Raw genomic sequence first — 13959 nt, forward strand, 5'->3', positions numbered from 1 at the left:
CATGTCTTCTTCACAACTTATCTGAACTACTGTAGCATCATCCTGATGCCCATCCCTTCCTCAGGCTTTCCCACCCATCAGCTTGTCATCTACAGAGGTGAGGCTTCTTAGCCTGGCATCATTCTCCAGTTAGGTGTTCTCCAGTTTGGCATCCTTCAGTGGATCCTCATCACTTTCGGAATGAAAGACTAAACATTTCAGCATGAAATTCACGGCCTTTCACGATCCGGCCTCTGTCACCCATTCCAGTCTCATCTCTCATATGTATGATTCTTGACCATTCTGGATATCGTATAATGCCTGCAGTTCAACCACCTTTCCCTTTATACTGTGGCTCATACAATTGCCTCTGGCTAACTACACTTTCCCTCTTATTTACTTAGATAGCTTCTATGGATCCTCTGTCACTTACCCGTCTCATCTCCTTCAGGAAGTCTCTTTTGAGTCCCTGTGACTGAGGGAGATACTGTTTATCTCCTCTCATAATATACCATGCTTACTTCAGATTAGAAGTCCTCTACTACTGCATTGGAATGCTTTTTCCTTCCAGCTGTAACCCTAGTACTTGGTACTAGTGGGTACTTAATGAGTATTTGTTCAATAAAAATTTTTAGTCAACTATTTCATCATTGCTCTAAAAATTTCTTTAATAAACAAAAGAAACTTTTTGTTTATGAACAAAATACAAGCTTTTTCATGCTTGAAAGACTTTGTAATTTTATGAACATTGACATATGAAAAATGCATACGTTTTAGAATCGATAAATATGGTGATCACTTTTCTTAAGTTGGCATTCATTTTATTTTTCACCATAAAAACTGGAGAGTGACCTTAAAGACCATTCTTAAAAACTGTGCTTCTTCATTTAACAAAATCTTCATAATTTGGAGTAAAATATCATTCATTTGGAGGTCAAATGACAAAACTGTTTTTCTTTATGATTTTTGGATAGATTAGATGAAGTAATATAGGTAATTTTCACAGAGTTAAAACCTTGAGGGTTCATCAAACCAAATCCTTCATTTTACAGATGAGGAAGCTATGCTCTGAAAGGGGGTTCGTATTAGTTTCTCAGGCTCAGAGAGCTAGTTAGTGGTAGAACTAGAACCAGAATACAAGCTTCTCTGGTTTATTAATGATGGGATTTGAAGAATTAAAAACTACTTTTTAACACCAGATGTCTTGCTGTTGTCTCAAGTACTGGGGCACAAAAAAAATGAACTTCGCATTCATCCAGCTATGGGAGTTCATGCCATAAAGAAGAGAGGATGGGGTTTCCCTGGTGGTGCAGTGGTTGAGAGTCCGCCTGCCAATGCAGGGGACACGGGTTCGTGTCCCGGTCCGGGAAGATCCCACATGCGGCGGAGCGGCTGGGCCCGTGAGCCATGGCCGCTGAGCCTGCGCATCCGGAGCCTGTGCTCCGCAACGGGAGAGGCCACAACAGTGAGAGGCCCACATACCGCAAAAAAAAAAAAAAAAAAAGAAGAGAGGATGGTGGTATGGAATTGGGGTGAACCAGTCACCCACAGTTTGGCTTCAAATGACATGCCTAATATAATTTCCTCCAGTGCTCCCTTATGAGGCTTCCAATGTGGCCATTTGGACTCCTTGCTCTTCCTTACTCACACCCCGTGTTTGTTGCTTCCGTGCCTTTGCTCCTGCCCTTCTTGCTAGTTCACGTGCCCTTCCATTTATTTCAACGTATCCAAAACCTACTTGATGTTTAAGACCCACCTGAAAGGGCAACTCCTCTACAAAGATTTCCTGAATTCTCTCCTTCCAGTGGTAACCTCTTCCTCCCTTGAATCCGACACGACTCTACTCCCTTCTGGCACGTCTCCCTTTAGCAATTCATTAGAGTTATGTTGTACTTCTCCAGATATCCTTTCCGATTTTTAGCAGAGCTTGACACAATTACTTGTTACATAATTTCATGAAATGACTGTGGAGTTAGCAAAGAAGTAGAAAAGGAGAAAGTACTATGGAGGAGGAGAACGAAGCAAAAGCAGGTTTTGGATGCAAAGGGAAGAGAGCTCAGGAAGGGGATAGTCAATCATTTCAAATGTCTGGGAGAAATCAGAATTATTACTCTTTGCCCCAAGTCGCTACTTTTTGTAGTCTGTGTTATCCTGATACATGATTTAACCTTTCTTCCTCATCAGCCTTACATACATCTGCTCTCTCAGGAAGAACAATGGAAAACTTAGCTTCTTGTGAACTCCTCAGCCTATTGGAGACCAAGAAATTATGTACAGTGTGAGGGATTCAAACACATTTCAATCTAATTTGTAGGGTGAAGTTGAAAACAAATTGATTTAAATTACTTGTTGGGAGGACTGTTTTTCCCCTGCAATATAACGTGTTATTAATAGCCACCATTTATTGGGTGTTAGGCATGGTGCCGTGCATTTTTATGTATCATTTTATTTACTGCTCACAAGGAACTGATCTGTAGGTACTGTTACTAACCCTATCATAAAGAGGAGAGAGCTATGCTTATACAGGCTAGAAAACAGATAAACGCTCAAAATTTTTCAAAAGTCACACAGAAGGTAAGAGATGATGCTAGGATATGAACTGAGATTTGTCTAGTTACAAATTCTATTTTGTAACCACTCCACTCTACTATTTCCTATTGTGTAATATAACAATGCAATTGTTTTCACATATCATGGATTAAGTTGCATTTTGAAGATGCACATTATTTATTTTAAAGGAATATTTATTATTATTTTTAGCCTTTCTACTTTGGACAGGGCTGAGAGTTGGATGAGCTGAGTTCTTTGCATACATCATTGCTTAGACTATGTCGTTGGTTTGGCTTAATAAGAACCATACTAATATACTACTTGAGACAGGAAAACCACAGTGCCTAAGGGACACAGTCTCTTGTTTGAGAATTAAAGATAAGAATGGCTGTGATGCTTGATGTTATTGGAATAAAAATTAAGTCTTGTACGGTGGTAGAGTTGTGTGTGTGTGTGTGTGTGTGTGTGTGTGTGTGTGTGTGTGTGTTTTAAACTTAAAGAAAACAATCCTCCAGGCTAGGCTTGGGAGAGGTTCTCAAACTTCCACAGTTCACAAAACCTTTGGCGTCAAAGTAATTTTTTCATGGTACCTCTAAGACAATAGAAATACCTAAAAGCTCTGTTTATTAAATAGTTAGCACCGAACAATTTAATAAGTATTATAGTTTAATAATTAATAGGCCTTTGGAAAAAAATGGAAGACATAAATTAAAAGAAAATGATTTTTATTTCACTTTTAATAACTATATTTATTATTGGCATATGCATTGCTTTGGGCCATAGAATAGTATCTCAAAACTTTGAGTCAGAGTGGACACCACCACCCTCATTTCCTGTTTCTCATTGATTTTCACATGACTCTTGCTTTTTATCCCACAAACTGCAAAAACCCCAGCTTCAAAAAGATATGATCACATCAAAGGGGATGTAGTACAACCTAATGTTAAAATTGTGAACTGCCTCTAGCTAGTAGTTCCTGAGGTGTCTAATTGATCTTGAGCACCACTGTGCTTGCCTTAAAATTTAAAATTATCTTGTTGCAACCCTGTGAGTTCACTGAGGCACCCCCAAAGCACCTGGGCACACATTTGGGGAATTTTACCTCTGAAGGAATCAGGAAATTCTTTAAGAGTGAAACCCTTAGAGTCCAGGGTCCCTTTTGAGTTATTTATAAAAGTATCTTTAAAGGTTACTTAGAGGTGATGTCTCAAATGGTAAGTAATTCAAAGATAGCTTTTTATTTAACACATTTGAGCTTGTAATTCAGTGGACATATTTTTAGGTTGTTTGCTAGCTGTTTGTTTAGATTGTAATTGGTTTAATTAAAAACATGAGATGCTGATCCTTCTATCTTGATTCTTGCCAACCTCTCTTCTGTGACATGGTTTCATTCCCTTCCTCCGTCCAATATTGCACACTGCATTACAATATGATCTTGTTTCTTCTCTATCCAAGTGAGTTATTTCATTTAAACTGAGTAGTGTCAGACCCCAGTCAAAAATAATTCTATCTCCTGAGGTACTGGGATACTTATTTTCACACACACACGCACACACACACAGCTTTAAATTTAAATACAAATTTAGAATTTAATGAGAATATTTTCAAAGTTTAATTTAAAAATAGATCACTATAACCCAGCCACCCTTGCTGTCTATAATGCTGTTACTTATGGACCCTAAGAAACCAATCGTTACTTTTTATGCCATCCTGTTCTGTTACACAATCTAGCTAAATTCAATACACTGCATCTGGCTTTACCTTCTTGTTAAGTAGAGACAAGACTTGCCTATAAGACGTGACAACCAGTAGTAAGATGAAATGAGAGCCACTGTTTATAGGGGAACTAAAGAAATTGTGGAGAGGCGCTTCTGAACTGGGGACAGATATTTTTCAGAGTGGATTTTAAGAATAAGCAGGAGTTTAGTAGGCATGGAAAGTGAACGAGTTGGATTAGAGATCTTGCTTTATTTGTTCCACTCCTCTCTCTGCTGGGGCTCCCTTTCACAAATAAGAAATCAATATTAATTGCTACTTTATTATGTAAAGAGTACTTGTATTACCAGTTCCATTTTATTTCGCAAGACCATTGTGAGCACCGACAAAGAGGCTCTCAGAGCGCATGTGCTAGGGAGAGATAGGGGACAGTTTTGGAGGAATTCAACAGTGGGCTCAAGGAGTCTACAGGGTAACCGGGGACATGGTCTGCAGAGGTTTGCGGCACGTAAAAAGCAGTATGAGGCAGGGCCTGACTGAATGGGCGAGCAAGGGATACATTCAGTCAGCGCTGTGTGAGTATAGGGGAGGAAGGAATTGAGCCCGGGACCAAGTAGTCAGAAAATGCTACAAGAAGTAGGGTTTGGGACAACCTTGAAGAATAGGTAGGATTTAGTTAGGCAGAGAATCAGAGGTAGGGTGTGTTCCAGTGAGGATAGGAGTGCCGTGGAATGAGTGTGAATGAAAGCAAGAGGCAGAATTTAGCAGAGCCTAGCAAGGCATAGTTCGGGGCAGGACGCTGACCTCGGTCTGAGGATTAGCCTTTAACTTGTAGATCGAGGTGTGCAACCTTAAAAATCCCATAGGAGCCCAGAGGGTAAAATAAATGAACTCTCTTCTCTACCGGGCCAACATTTGTTTATCTTTCGAGGTCCTCTCTGAAAAAATCTGTTCTCACTCTGGACTACGCAAGCTACTGCTCCCTGTTTCCCTAGGAAATGGGCACAAAACTTCCCCTCAATCCTGGCTCCCATTTTGTTTTTCCACAAAACGTCACATCCAGCTAGAGGCCAAGTGTGTTAAAGAGTATTTTGATGCAAAGAAACAATCATGGGATCCTACATAACCATCTATAAGAGACTTAGCATAAGAAAAATGGATCAATAGCAATGATTTATTTTAAAATAAAACTATATAAATTTCATTGAATTCTAAATATTTTGTTAGAATTATTTTAATAAAATGGATATAGATACATAAATTTAAATTTAGAGCAGTTTTTTGTAGTATCTAACAATGTCAAAGGAATAGTATCTCAGCCAGCTTTTTTTCTTTAACATTGAGTGTTTGGTACTGATCAGCGCACATGAACTTGATAACATTATTCATATAATGCAGACCCTGGATTTCTGAATATTCTGAGTTTTAAAGACATTCCAATATTTGTATTTATCTTCCAATTTATAACTGTTGGGAAATAGCTCAAATTGCTTTAAATCTTGTGTGGGTCACATAACATGTTAGCTGCCTAACCTCCAAATTTTGACAGCTGTTTTAGGCAGTAGTGGGTTTAAGTAGGCAAATGATAGGGTGAAAAGAGGACTTTGGGTGGTGAATCTGGCAGAGGTGTACAGAAATTAAAATACAAAGTAAATCTCCAGTCCTGACCCCCCGCCCTGGAACTTCAGACTCCTCTATCCAGCTGCCTATTCGACGTATCTATGTAACAGACATCTCAAACCTAACATGTCAGAGTCCCAGTCTACTTCCACAAAACCTGTGTCTCCGAAAGCCTACTCCATCTCAGCTAATGGCAACTCCATACTTTGAAAAATTCAGGTCAAAAGCTTATGGGTCATGCTTGAATCATCTCGTAATTTATAGCCCACCTATCTTCTCTATCTCCAAATATATCTGGAAAACAACCAATCTGGACCATCTTCACCACTACCACTTTGGTCCACATCATTATTTCTTGCCTGGATTATGGTTTCCCTACTTCCGACCTTGACTAAGTCATTCCTCAATGCAGCAGCCACAGTTATCCACTTGCTTCTGTCAGTTCATGTTTCTCATCTGCTCACAATCGTTCAGTGCTTTCTTCTTTCATCCAGAATAAAAGGCAGCATCAGTATAATAGCCTGAAACCGTCTACAGTCTGGATCCTGTGATCTGCCTGCCTCGTCACAGGCTACTCTTCCCCTTGTTCAGCCCTCTCCAGCCAACAGTCTCCTTGCTGTTCTCCACATGCTGGCCAGACACGTCTGTGACTCTGCATCTCTGTACTTGCCATTCCCTCTATCTAAAGCCCTCTTCTCCTAAACATCCATATGACTTGTTCCTTTACCTCTTTTTAGTCTTTACTCAAATGATACCTTCTTAGTGAGCCATCCATCCATCCTGCTTAACTTTACCTTTGCCTCCAGCATACCCGTTTCTCCTTTGCTGCTTTATTTTTCTCTGTAGTACTTTTTACTAGATAATGTAGTATTATATGTATCTTACTTTTTTGTTTACTGTTGATCTCTTTTTACTAGAATGTAAGCTTCATGAGGGCAACGATTTTTGTTTTTTCTTAGTTGCTGATTTTTTCTAGTTGCATGTTTCTAGTGTCTGGAAATTAATTGGAGTTCAAAAAGAAATGAAAGAAATGAGGTGAGATGAGACAAACTTCAAGTGATTTCACTGGGAGTGGAAAGAAAGTGATGATTGCTAGTGACATGACAGAGGATGACTCTTAAAGACTTGTTAAGCCCGCCAGTAATCATTGGGAGGGAGTAAAGAATTAGGGGTTATTTCTTCACTCAGCAAAGAGGTCTTACTGAACACTTACTGGGCACACAGGGCAGTGTTTGTCATGGGGCTGCAGAAACTTGGTCTGGCTAGGGAGAGAGGTTGGCAGTTTTGTAGGGGAAGATTACACAAGGTTAATTCTAGAAGAGAAGCCTAGATGACTTGGAAAAATGGTGATCGATTGACACTTTTCTGTCGCTGGTTTGGTGGAGCAAAGAAGTAAGGAGAGAAGATGAAAATGTTTCAGAACCACTGCCAGAGGGTCAGATGGGCTCTTAAAAAATGGAGAAAACTTTTCTTACCAGGTTGTCGGCCTGACTCTGATCCTAGTCTGGTGGGTTTCCCTGAGCCTTCAAAACCAGCTTATGCAACTATAAGTTCATAAGTTTGATCATCATAGCAATTGAATAGTTTTTTTTTTTCCTTCAGATCCTTGTTCAAAACTCATATTTACTTTTGGTTTTATTTTCCTGCTTTTCAGACCATTACTGTCTAGAAAGAAAGAGCATGCCTTGGTGGTACTTTTAGCTCTACTGATTGTGCCATGACCCCAAAAATATATGTTTAGAATAGAGTAAACTGATTCCAAGAGATTATTTCTTAAGAGGATGAGAATGATTACAAAAGCATAACATTCCAGTCTGAAACTCGTTGCAACAGATATGCACATAACCTTGTTAGAATAATGTTAATTTTCTCCATCAGTGAACATCTATTGATTATTTGCTGAAAACAAGAGCAGAATATAAAGTGCATCAGTATGTGGCATTGGCTCATGAATACAAGACAACGCTGTATTTTAGAGGAAGGAGGAATCTTAATTTCAGTTTATTTCTACTGTAGTGTCGTGAGCTATACCATATCCAAAAAGTGGAGAAATAGGCCACGGATTTACAACCTTAAAATGTGACCAACCTGTTTTCCAGGTTTTTCCAATGCCAAGTTGGAGAGAGAAGTATGAAGACACAGCATGATAAGAGTGAATGGAATAGGATGAAGAAAATGCTATGGGGTCGTGAAAAAGGGAGCCATGGTTCCAGCTGGCAGGATGTGTGAGGTTTCAGGGCACAATGATAGGCTGCATAGGATTTGATTGAAGGTGAGAGGGGAGATAGGGAGGCAATTCAGGCTTTGGGAACAGAGCTGCAAAAAGGCAAGAAAAGCCAGGGAGTAATGCAGGATGTGTTTCAGGAAGGACAAGTAGTCCGGTGTGGCTTGCCTGTGGAACACTCTGAAGGAAGGGACAGGAGAGGAGTTTGGAAGGGTGGTTGGAGCCAAAGCCTCCAAATGTGTAGTCTTCATAGAAGTGTAATGTAAGAGTCATTGGAGGGCTGAGCATCATGGTAATATTTATATATTATATTATATATAATATATTATATATATATTATATATAATATATTATATATATAATATATATTATATTTATATATATATAATATTTGTATTTTGAAAGTGGATTCTGATAGAAATAGAAGTTTTAAGACTTCACCTAGGGAGGGCTTTAAAAAACAGTTTCCTGGGTCCCACACAAAACCAGTACAATAAGAATCTCTGAGGAGGATGCCCTGGGAATGGGTGGTCTGTAAATAGCTCAGATGATTTCTTTTCCCCCCTAGCTCTATTGAGACATAATTGACATATAACTTTGTGTAAGTTTAAGGTGTACAACATGTTGACTTGCTATATGTCTATATTGTGAAACCATTACCACAGTGAGGTTAGTTAACATCTTTATCACGTCACCTAATTACCTTTTTGTATGTGTGTTTGGTAAGAACATATAAGACTTAGTCTTTCAGCAACTTTCTATTATGTAATACAGTATTGTTGACTATAGTCACCATGCTGTACATCAGATCCCCAGAATTTATTCATCTTACAGCTGGAAGTTTATACCCTTTGACCAACATCTCCCCATTTCTTCCATCCCCTAGCCTCTGGCAACCACTGCTCTACTCTCTGTTTTAATGAATTTTGACTGTTTATGGCATTTTTAGATTCCTCACATAACTGAGATTGTACAGTATTTTTCTTCCTCTGACTTATTTCCTCAACAAAATGCTCTCATAACATTTGCCCGTGTTGTTGCAAAAGGCAGGATTTCCTTCTTTTTTTATGACTGAATAACATTCTGTTGTACATGTATATAGTTGGTCCTCCGTACCTGCAGATTCCACATCTGCAGATACAGAGGGTGGGTGTACTAGGTCATTTTATCAGGGACTTGAGCACCCTAGGAATTTTGTATCTTTAGTGGGTCCTGGAACCAATCCCCCGTGGATACTGAGAGACGACCACAGCACATTTTCTTTACGCATTCATCTGTCGATGGACATTTACGTTGTTTCTATGTCTTGGCTATTGTCACTAATGCTGCAAAGAACATAGGTGTGCAGATATCTCTTCAAGGCAGTGATTTCATTTCCTTTATATATACCCAGCAGGTGATTTCTTATGCTGCCTGAATGGCAACTGTCTAAAAGCCTGTGTTATATTTACATTTATTTTGAGGGAAAGAGGGAGTGACAAAAATTAAGATGCTGAGAGTCCCAATTAGGAGCTTTCAGCGGTCCAAATGAGGAGCAATGAGGGCCTGAAGTGGATCAGTGGCAGTGCTGCTGGAGAGGAGGGGGCAAAGTCAAGAGCCCCTTTTGAAATGGAAGTGTCGATAGGATGTTGGAGACCCTTTGGATATGGGGATGAGGAATGAGTTGGAAGATGACTTGTAGGTACCACTCTGGGTGTGGATGGTGATGCTGTGAACCAGTGTGGAGAGCACAGGAGGAATGGGAGGTAGAGAGCTGGATGCCTGCGTACTGGGGAGGTTGATCAAAAGGGGTTGTCAGAGGTAATAATGAATTTAGTTTACGTATCCATTCCAGTTCCTTATTTTTACCAATGAGGAAACGGAGGCTCAGAATGGTGAAGTGGCTGATCTGAGGTCACAGAGTTAGCTGGTTAATAGAAAACGCTCTTGTTGTTTTTATGTTGTCTAGAAGGTACACTGCTTGGTTATACCCGCTGAGAGCATCTGGATAGTACTAATTATCAAGTGAAAAATATTATATACACGCTATGGCTATGTTGCTGGTGTATGTTTTTAGCTGAGTCCATGACACCAAATGGGCCACTTCATGCAGTTGGAACAGAAGACCAGATGTTGATTTAATGGTGGTATCATAGGGGTAGAAGGCATGAAAACAGAAAGGGGCTGTAGGGATCGGCCAGAATAACTTCATTTTACAGATGAGAAAACTGAGTCTCAGGGAGAGAACTATAGTTGTCTAAGACTGTACTGGTAACGAGGGATTAAAATGAAGATGCCCTGTCTTCTGACCCATCAATTTAGTGCCTCCTGTGGGAGGTTATGCAAATTATTACCACAAGCTTTGTACTAACGTTTGTGAGGCAGTTGATTGCTCTGTCGTTTAATATCCCTTGAGGCTGAGAACTGAATCACGAGCCGTATCTGCATGGCTATGGAGTGTGTACTTAGAGACTACAAGAAATGGGGACTTACATGGTGACCTGGATCATTTTTGGTCCATGCATCCAGTATAACACTTCTTAGTTTAGAAGTTCCTCAAGGACAAAAATTCTGTAACTGCAGCACAAAGCACAGAACCTGGATCGTATTATTCAGTAAATGTGTGTCGAATCAGTGATTTAACTCCAATGGCATTTTTTTGAACTACAGTCTTTTTCTTTCTTAACGTAAATCACCTATGATAGTTTCATCAGGTCTGTACTTTGTCCATATGTAGGCACTCATGAAGAGTCACATGGTTGTCGTTCTTTTCTTAAGAAACAGCAGACAGGGCTATCAGCTGACAAAGGCAGGATAAAATGAGTGCTGGAAAGGCCCTGGGCTGAATGTGACCTCTTGCTGGAATGCCAAAAATACAAACTTTCCAAGTCTCCTGGCCCAGTGACCTCAATATGCAAAGGTCTTTTCTTTCTAGAAACAAACTTTTTTCTTCCTGTTTCTGATCTGACACACATACCCTCACAAACTCACACACACGCACACAATCCCTATGAAGGTATAAGCCTATAGTGTGCTTTTTTGCATAGTCTTAAAAAGGACCTTTTGCCGTATATTTGAAATATAAAATCTTTCTTCTTGAGGGCTGCCTTACTCTACTATGAAAGCCCCTGGACAAGCAGATTATTGAATAACCCATGACTTTGCCCTTCATCTGATTAGTTCCCTGAAAGGGATCATAAGACATCCTTAAAAAGCCTAGAGGCCTTCAGAGTTCTGAATGATAACAGAGGGCCTTTTTCCCCTGTCCTCCTGAAATGTCATGGCCACCCTGATCAGTATCAAAGGAAATCACTGTATGCATAAGGAACTAAAAAAAAGGAAAACAATGAAATTAAGAACTCATTGGAAAAAATGAAAGTTCATCTGTGGGTTTTGTGTCATATGAGGAGTATTATACCACTTTCTTTCATTGACTAGATGACTGTGGGAAATTTTTTTAAATGCTAGTATAACCCATGTAAGAAATATTTTCGGATGGACATGAGCTGGCCCTGACAAAGTGTTCTTCTTTCCAGTGATACATGCTTGAGCACACAGGCTCACGCACTAGGATAGGAAGCCTTGACCTTCATGCATTTTCATTAAGTGCTTACGGATCCGTTTCTCTTACAATCCACAATGCTAACGCCAGTGTGAACATGACCTACAAAAGAATTTGATAACTTGAATTAAAACTCACCGTCACGAACCCGTGAACACAAACTTAAGTGTAAAGTGTTCTTAAAGGTTTGTTGACCTATATGTTCTTAGATACATGCCAGTTTCAGCATTTTATTTTTTAAGATAAGTTGACTTATTCAATACATATTTAACTTTGTTTTAATTTCTAAAACTTCATAAGACTCTGAACACAAAGAAATTCCCAAATCAGAATTAAAAAACCTTGGTCGTGCACTTCGGGAGTTTTGGGTTCAGAAAATATAAACCCAGTCTTCAACAGCTCCTGTCTTCAGCAACTCTTAGTGGATAGACTTATAAGCAAATAGGATTTTGTTCATTTTGGTTGACCAGCTCAAATTCCTGTAATTTTCTTTCATAAACTCTGGTCTAGAACTCTGATTTCACTACCTTTGTCATATTGTCTTTCATAATTTTTAACATGCTGAAGAAAGGGAGGGAAAACTCAAGTACCAACGAGTTGTAAGGGACTGTGCTGGATGTTTCACATGGGTTAATTTAGTTCATCCACATAACAACCCTGTGAGGTGCATATTATTACTGCCATTTTGCAGAGGAGGAAAGCTAAACTTAGTGTGTTTAAGAAATTTGTCAATATTCATTTAGAAAATTAAGAATCAGAGCGAAACTGATTCTAGCTTTGGTCTAAGACTAATCCATTTATTTATTTCTTTGTTTGTTTATTTCTATGTCAGAGTGCTTTCCTTATCCCATAGACTGTAGACTAGTTAAGGGTATAGGCCCTCAAGTTCACTGTTGTAATCCTAGCATGTAGCTCAGAGACTGGCATTGATGTGTAAATATCTGTTATCTGTTCAGTTGAGTTGAATGGGACACTCCTGCTATATAAACTTTGGGGAGAGATAGTATTATAAGACTATGGCTCTGTGGTTAAGAGTATGCAATGTTGGTAAATGACTATGGGCTCTGGATTCAAAAAGCTCAGATTTGAATTGTAACTTCTTAAGCTTACCATCTGTATAAATTGAACAAGTTACTTAGCCATATTGGTCTCAATTTTGTCACTTTAAAATGGGCCTAATAATTGTACCTTAGTGATTATTTATGGGAATCACATCACTGATGGTTAGTGAACATACAATAAGTGCTAGCTATTACTGTTATCCTTGATTAACGTTGACTGTGGATGCCTTTGTAACATACCAATCTATCGTCCCACTAAAATGTAAGCTCCATCATGGTAGGGATTTTCATGTTTTAATCATTGTATCCCAAGTATTTAGAACAATGTTGTCCAATAGAACATTCTATGATAATGGAAATGTTCTCTCTTGGGGTGTCTAATACTGTAGCCACTAACCACATGTGGTTATTGAACACTTGAAATGCAGCTAGCTAGTGTGACTGAGGAACTGAATTTTAAATTTTATTTAGTTTTAATTAATTTAAACTGAAGTAGCCACATGCGGCTAGTGGGATGCTGTATTAGCAGAGTTCTGGACTGTTACATGGTACACAGACATTTCAATAAATACTTATTAAATGAATGAATCCCCTCAGGACTCAAAGATCAACAACAGAGCTGCCTGACTTCATATTTAGTGCATTCTTTAGAGATAAACAATGAAGCACTTTCCTGAGTGGTCTGCTCATATGAGGTCTTATTAGGTTCCCATGTATGATTCAGTTTACAACTGTAACGTGTTTTTGATTTCTGTTTCTTTTTGGTGATAGGTCAAGAAAGATTTGGAAACATGACGAGGGTCTATTACCGAGAAGCTATGGGTGCATTTATTGTCTTCGATGTCACCAGGCCAGCTACATTTGAAGCAGTGACAAAGTGGAAAAATGATTTGGACTCAAAGTTAAGCCTCCCTAATGGCAAACCAGTGTCAGTGGTTTTGTTGGCCAACAAATGTGACCAGGGGAAAGATGTGCTCATGAACAATGGCCTCAAGATGGACCAGTTCTGCAAGGAGCATGGTTTCGTAGGATGGTTTGAAACATCAGCAAAGGTAATGTGACCTTAAAGGATAAGCTTATTGTAGGCAAGATTCACAAAGAAAATGGCATATAATCGTCGTCCTTATCATCATGTTAATAGTGTGTGTTCGTTTAGCGATTTATAGTTCCCAAACTGCTTTAAGCTCTTTCTCATTTCAAGGGGATGAGTGGAACTATGATCCACCATTTAAGATGACTGTGGCTAAGACGGCAAAGCAACTTGTGTG

The 13959-nt window shown here is 39.2% G+C and overlaps 1 protein-coding gene across 1 annotated transcript in view; it reads left to right on the forward strand.

The window, feature by feature from the left end:
• The window catches only part of RAB38 (RAB38, member RAS oncogene family), a 68957-nt gene that overhangs the window by 9825 nt on the left and 45173 nt on the right, over positions 1-13959 (forward strand). Inside the window, exon 2 of the mRNA XM_065882964.1 lies at positions 13463-13743. Within this exon, the coding sequence (XP_065739036.1) occupies positions 13463-13743 (281 nt within the window). The remainder of the gene's footprint in view (positions 1-13462; positions 13744-13959) is intronic.

The sequence above is a fragment of the Phocoena phocoena genome, chromosome 8, assembly GCF_963924675.1.
Source record: "Phocoena phocoena chromosome 8, mPhoPho1.1, whole genome shotgun sequence".
NCBI classification, from domain to species: Eukaryota; Metazoa; Chordata; class Mammalia; order Artiodactyla; family Phocoenidae; genus Phocoena; species Phocoena phocoena.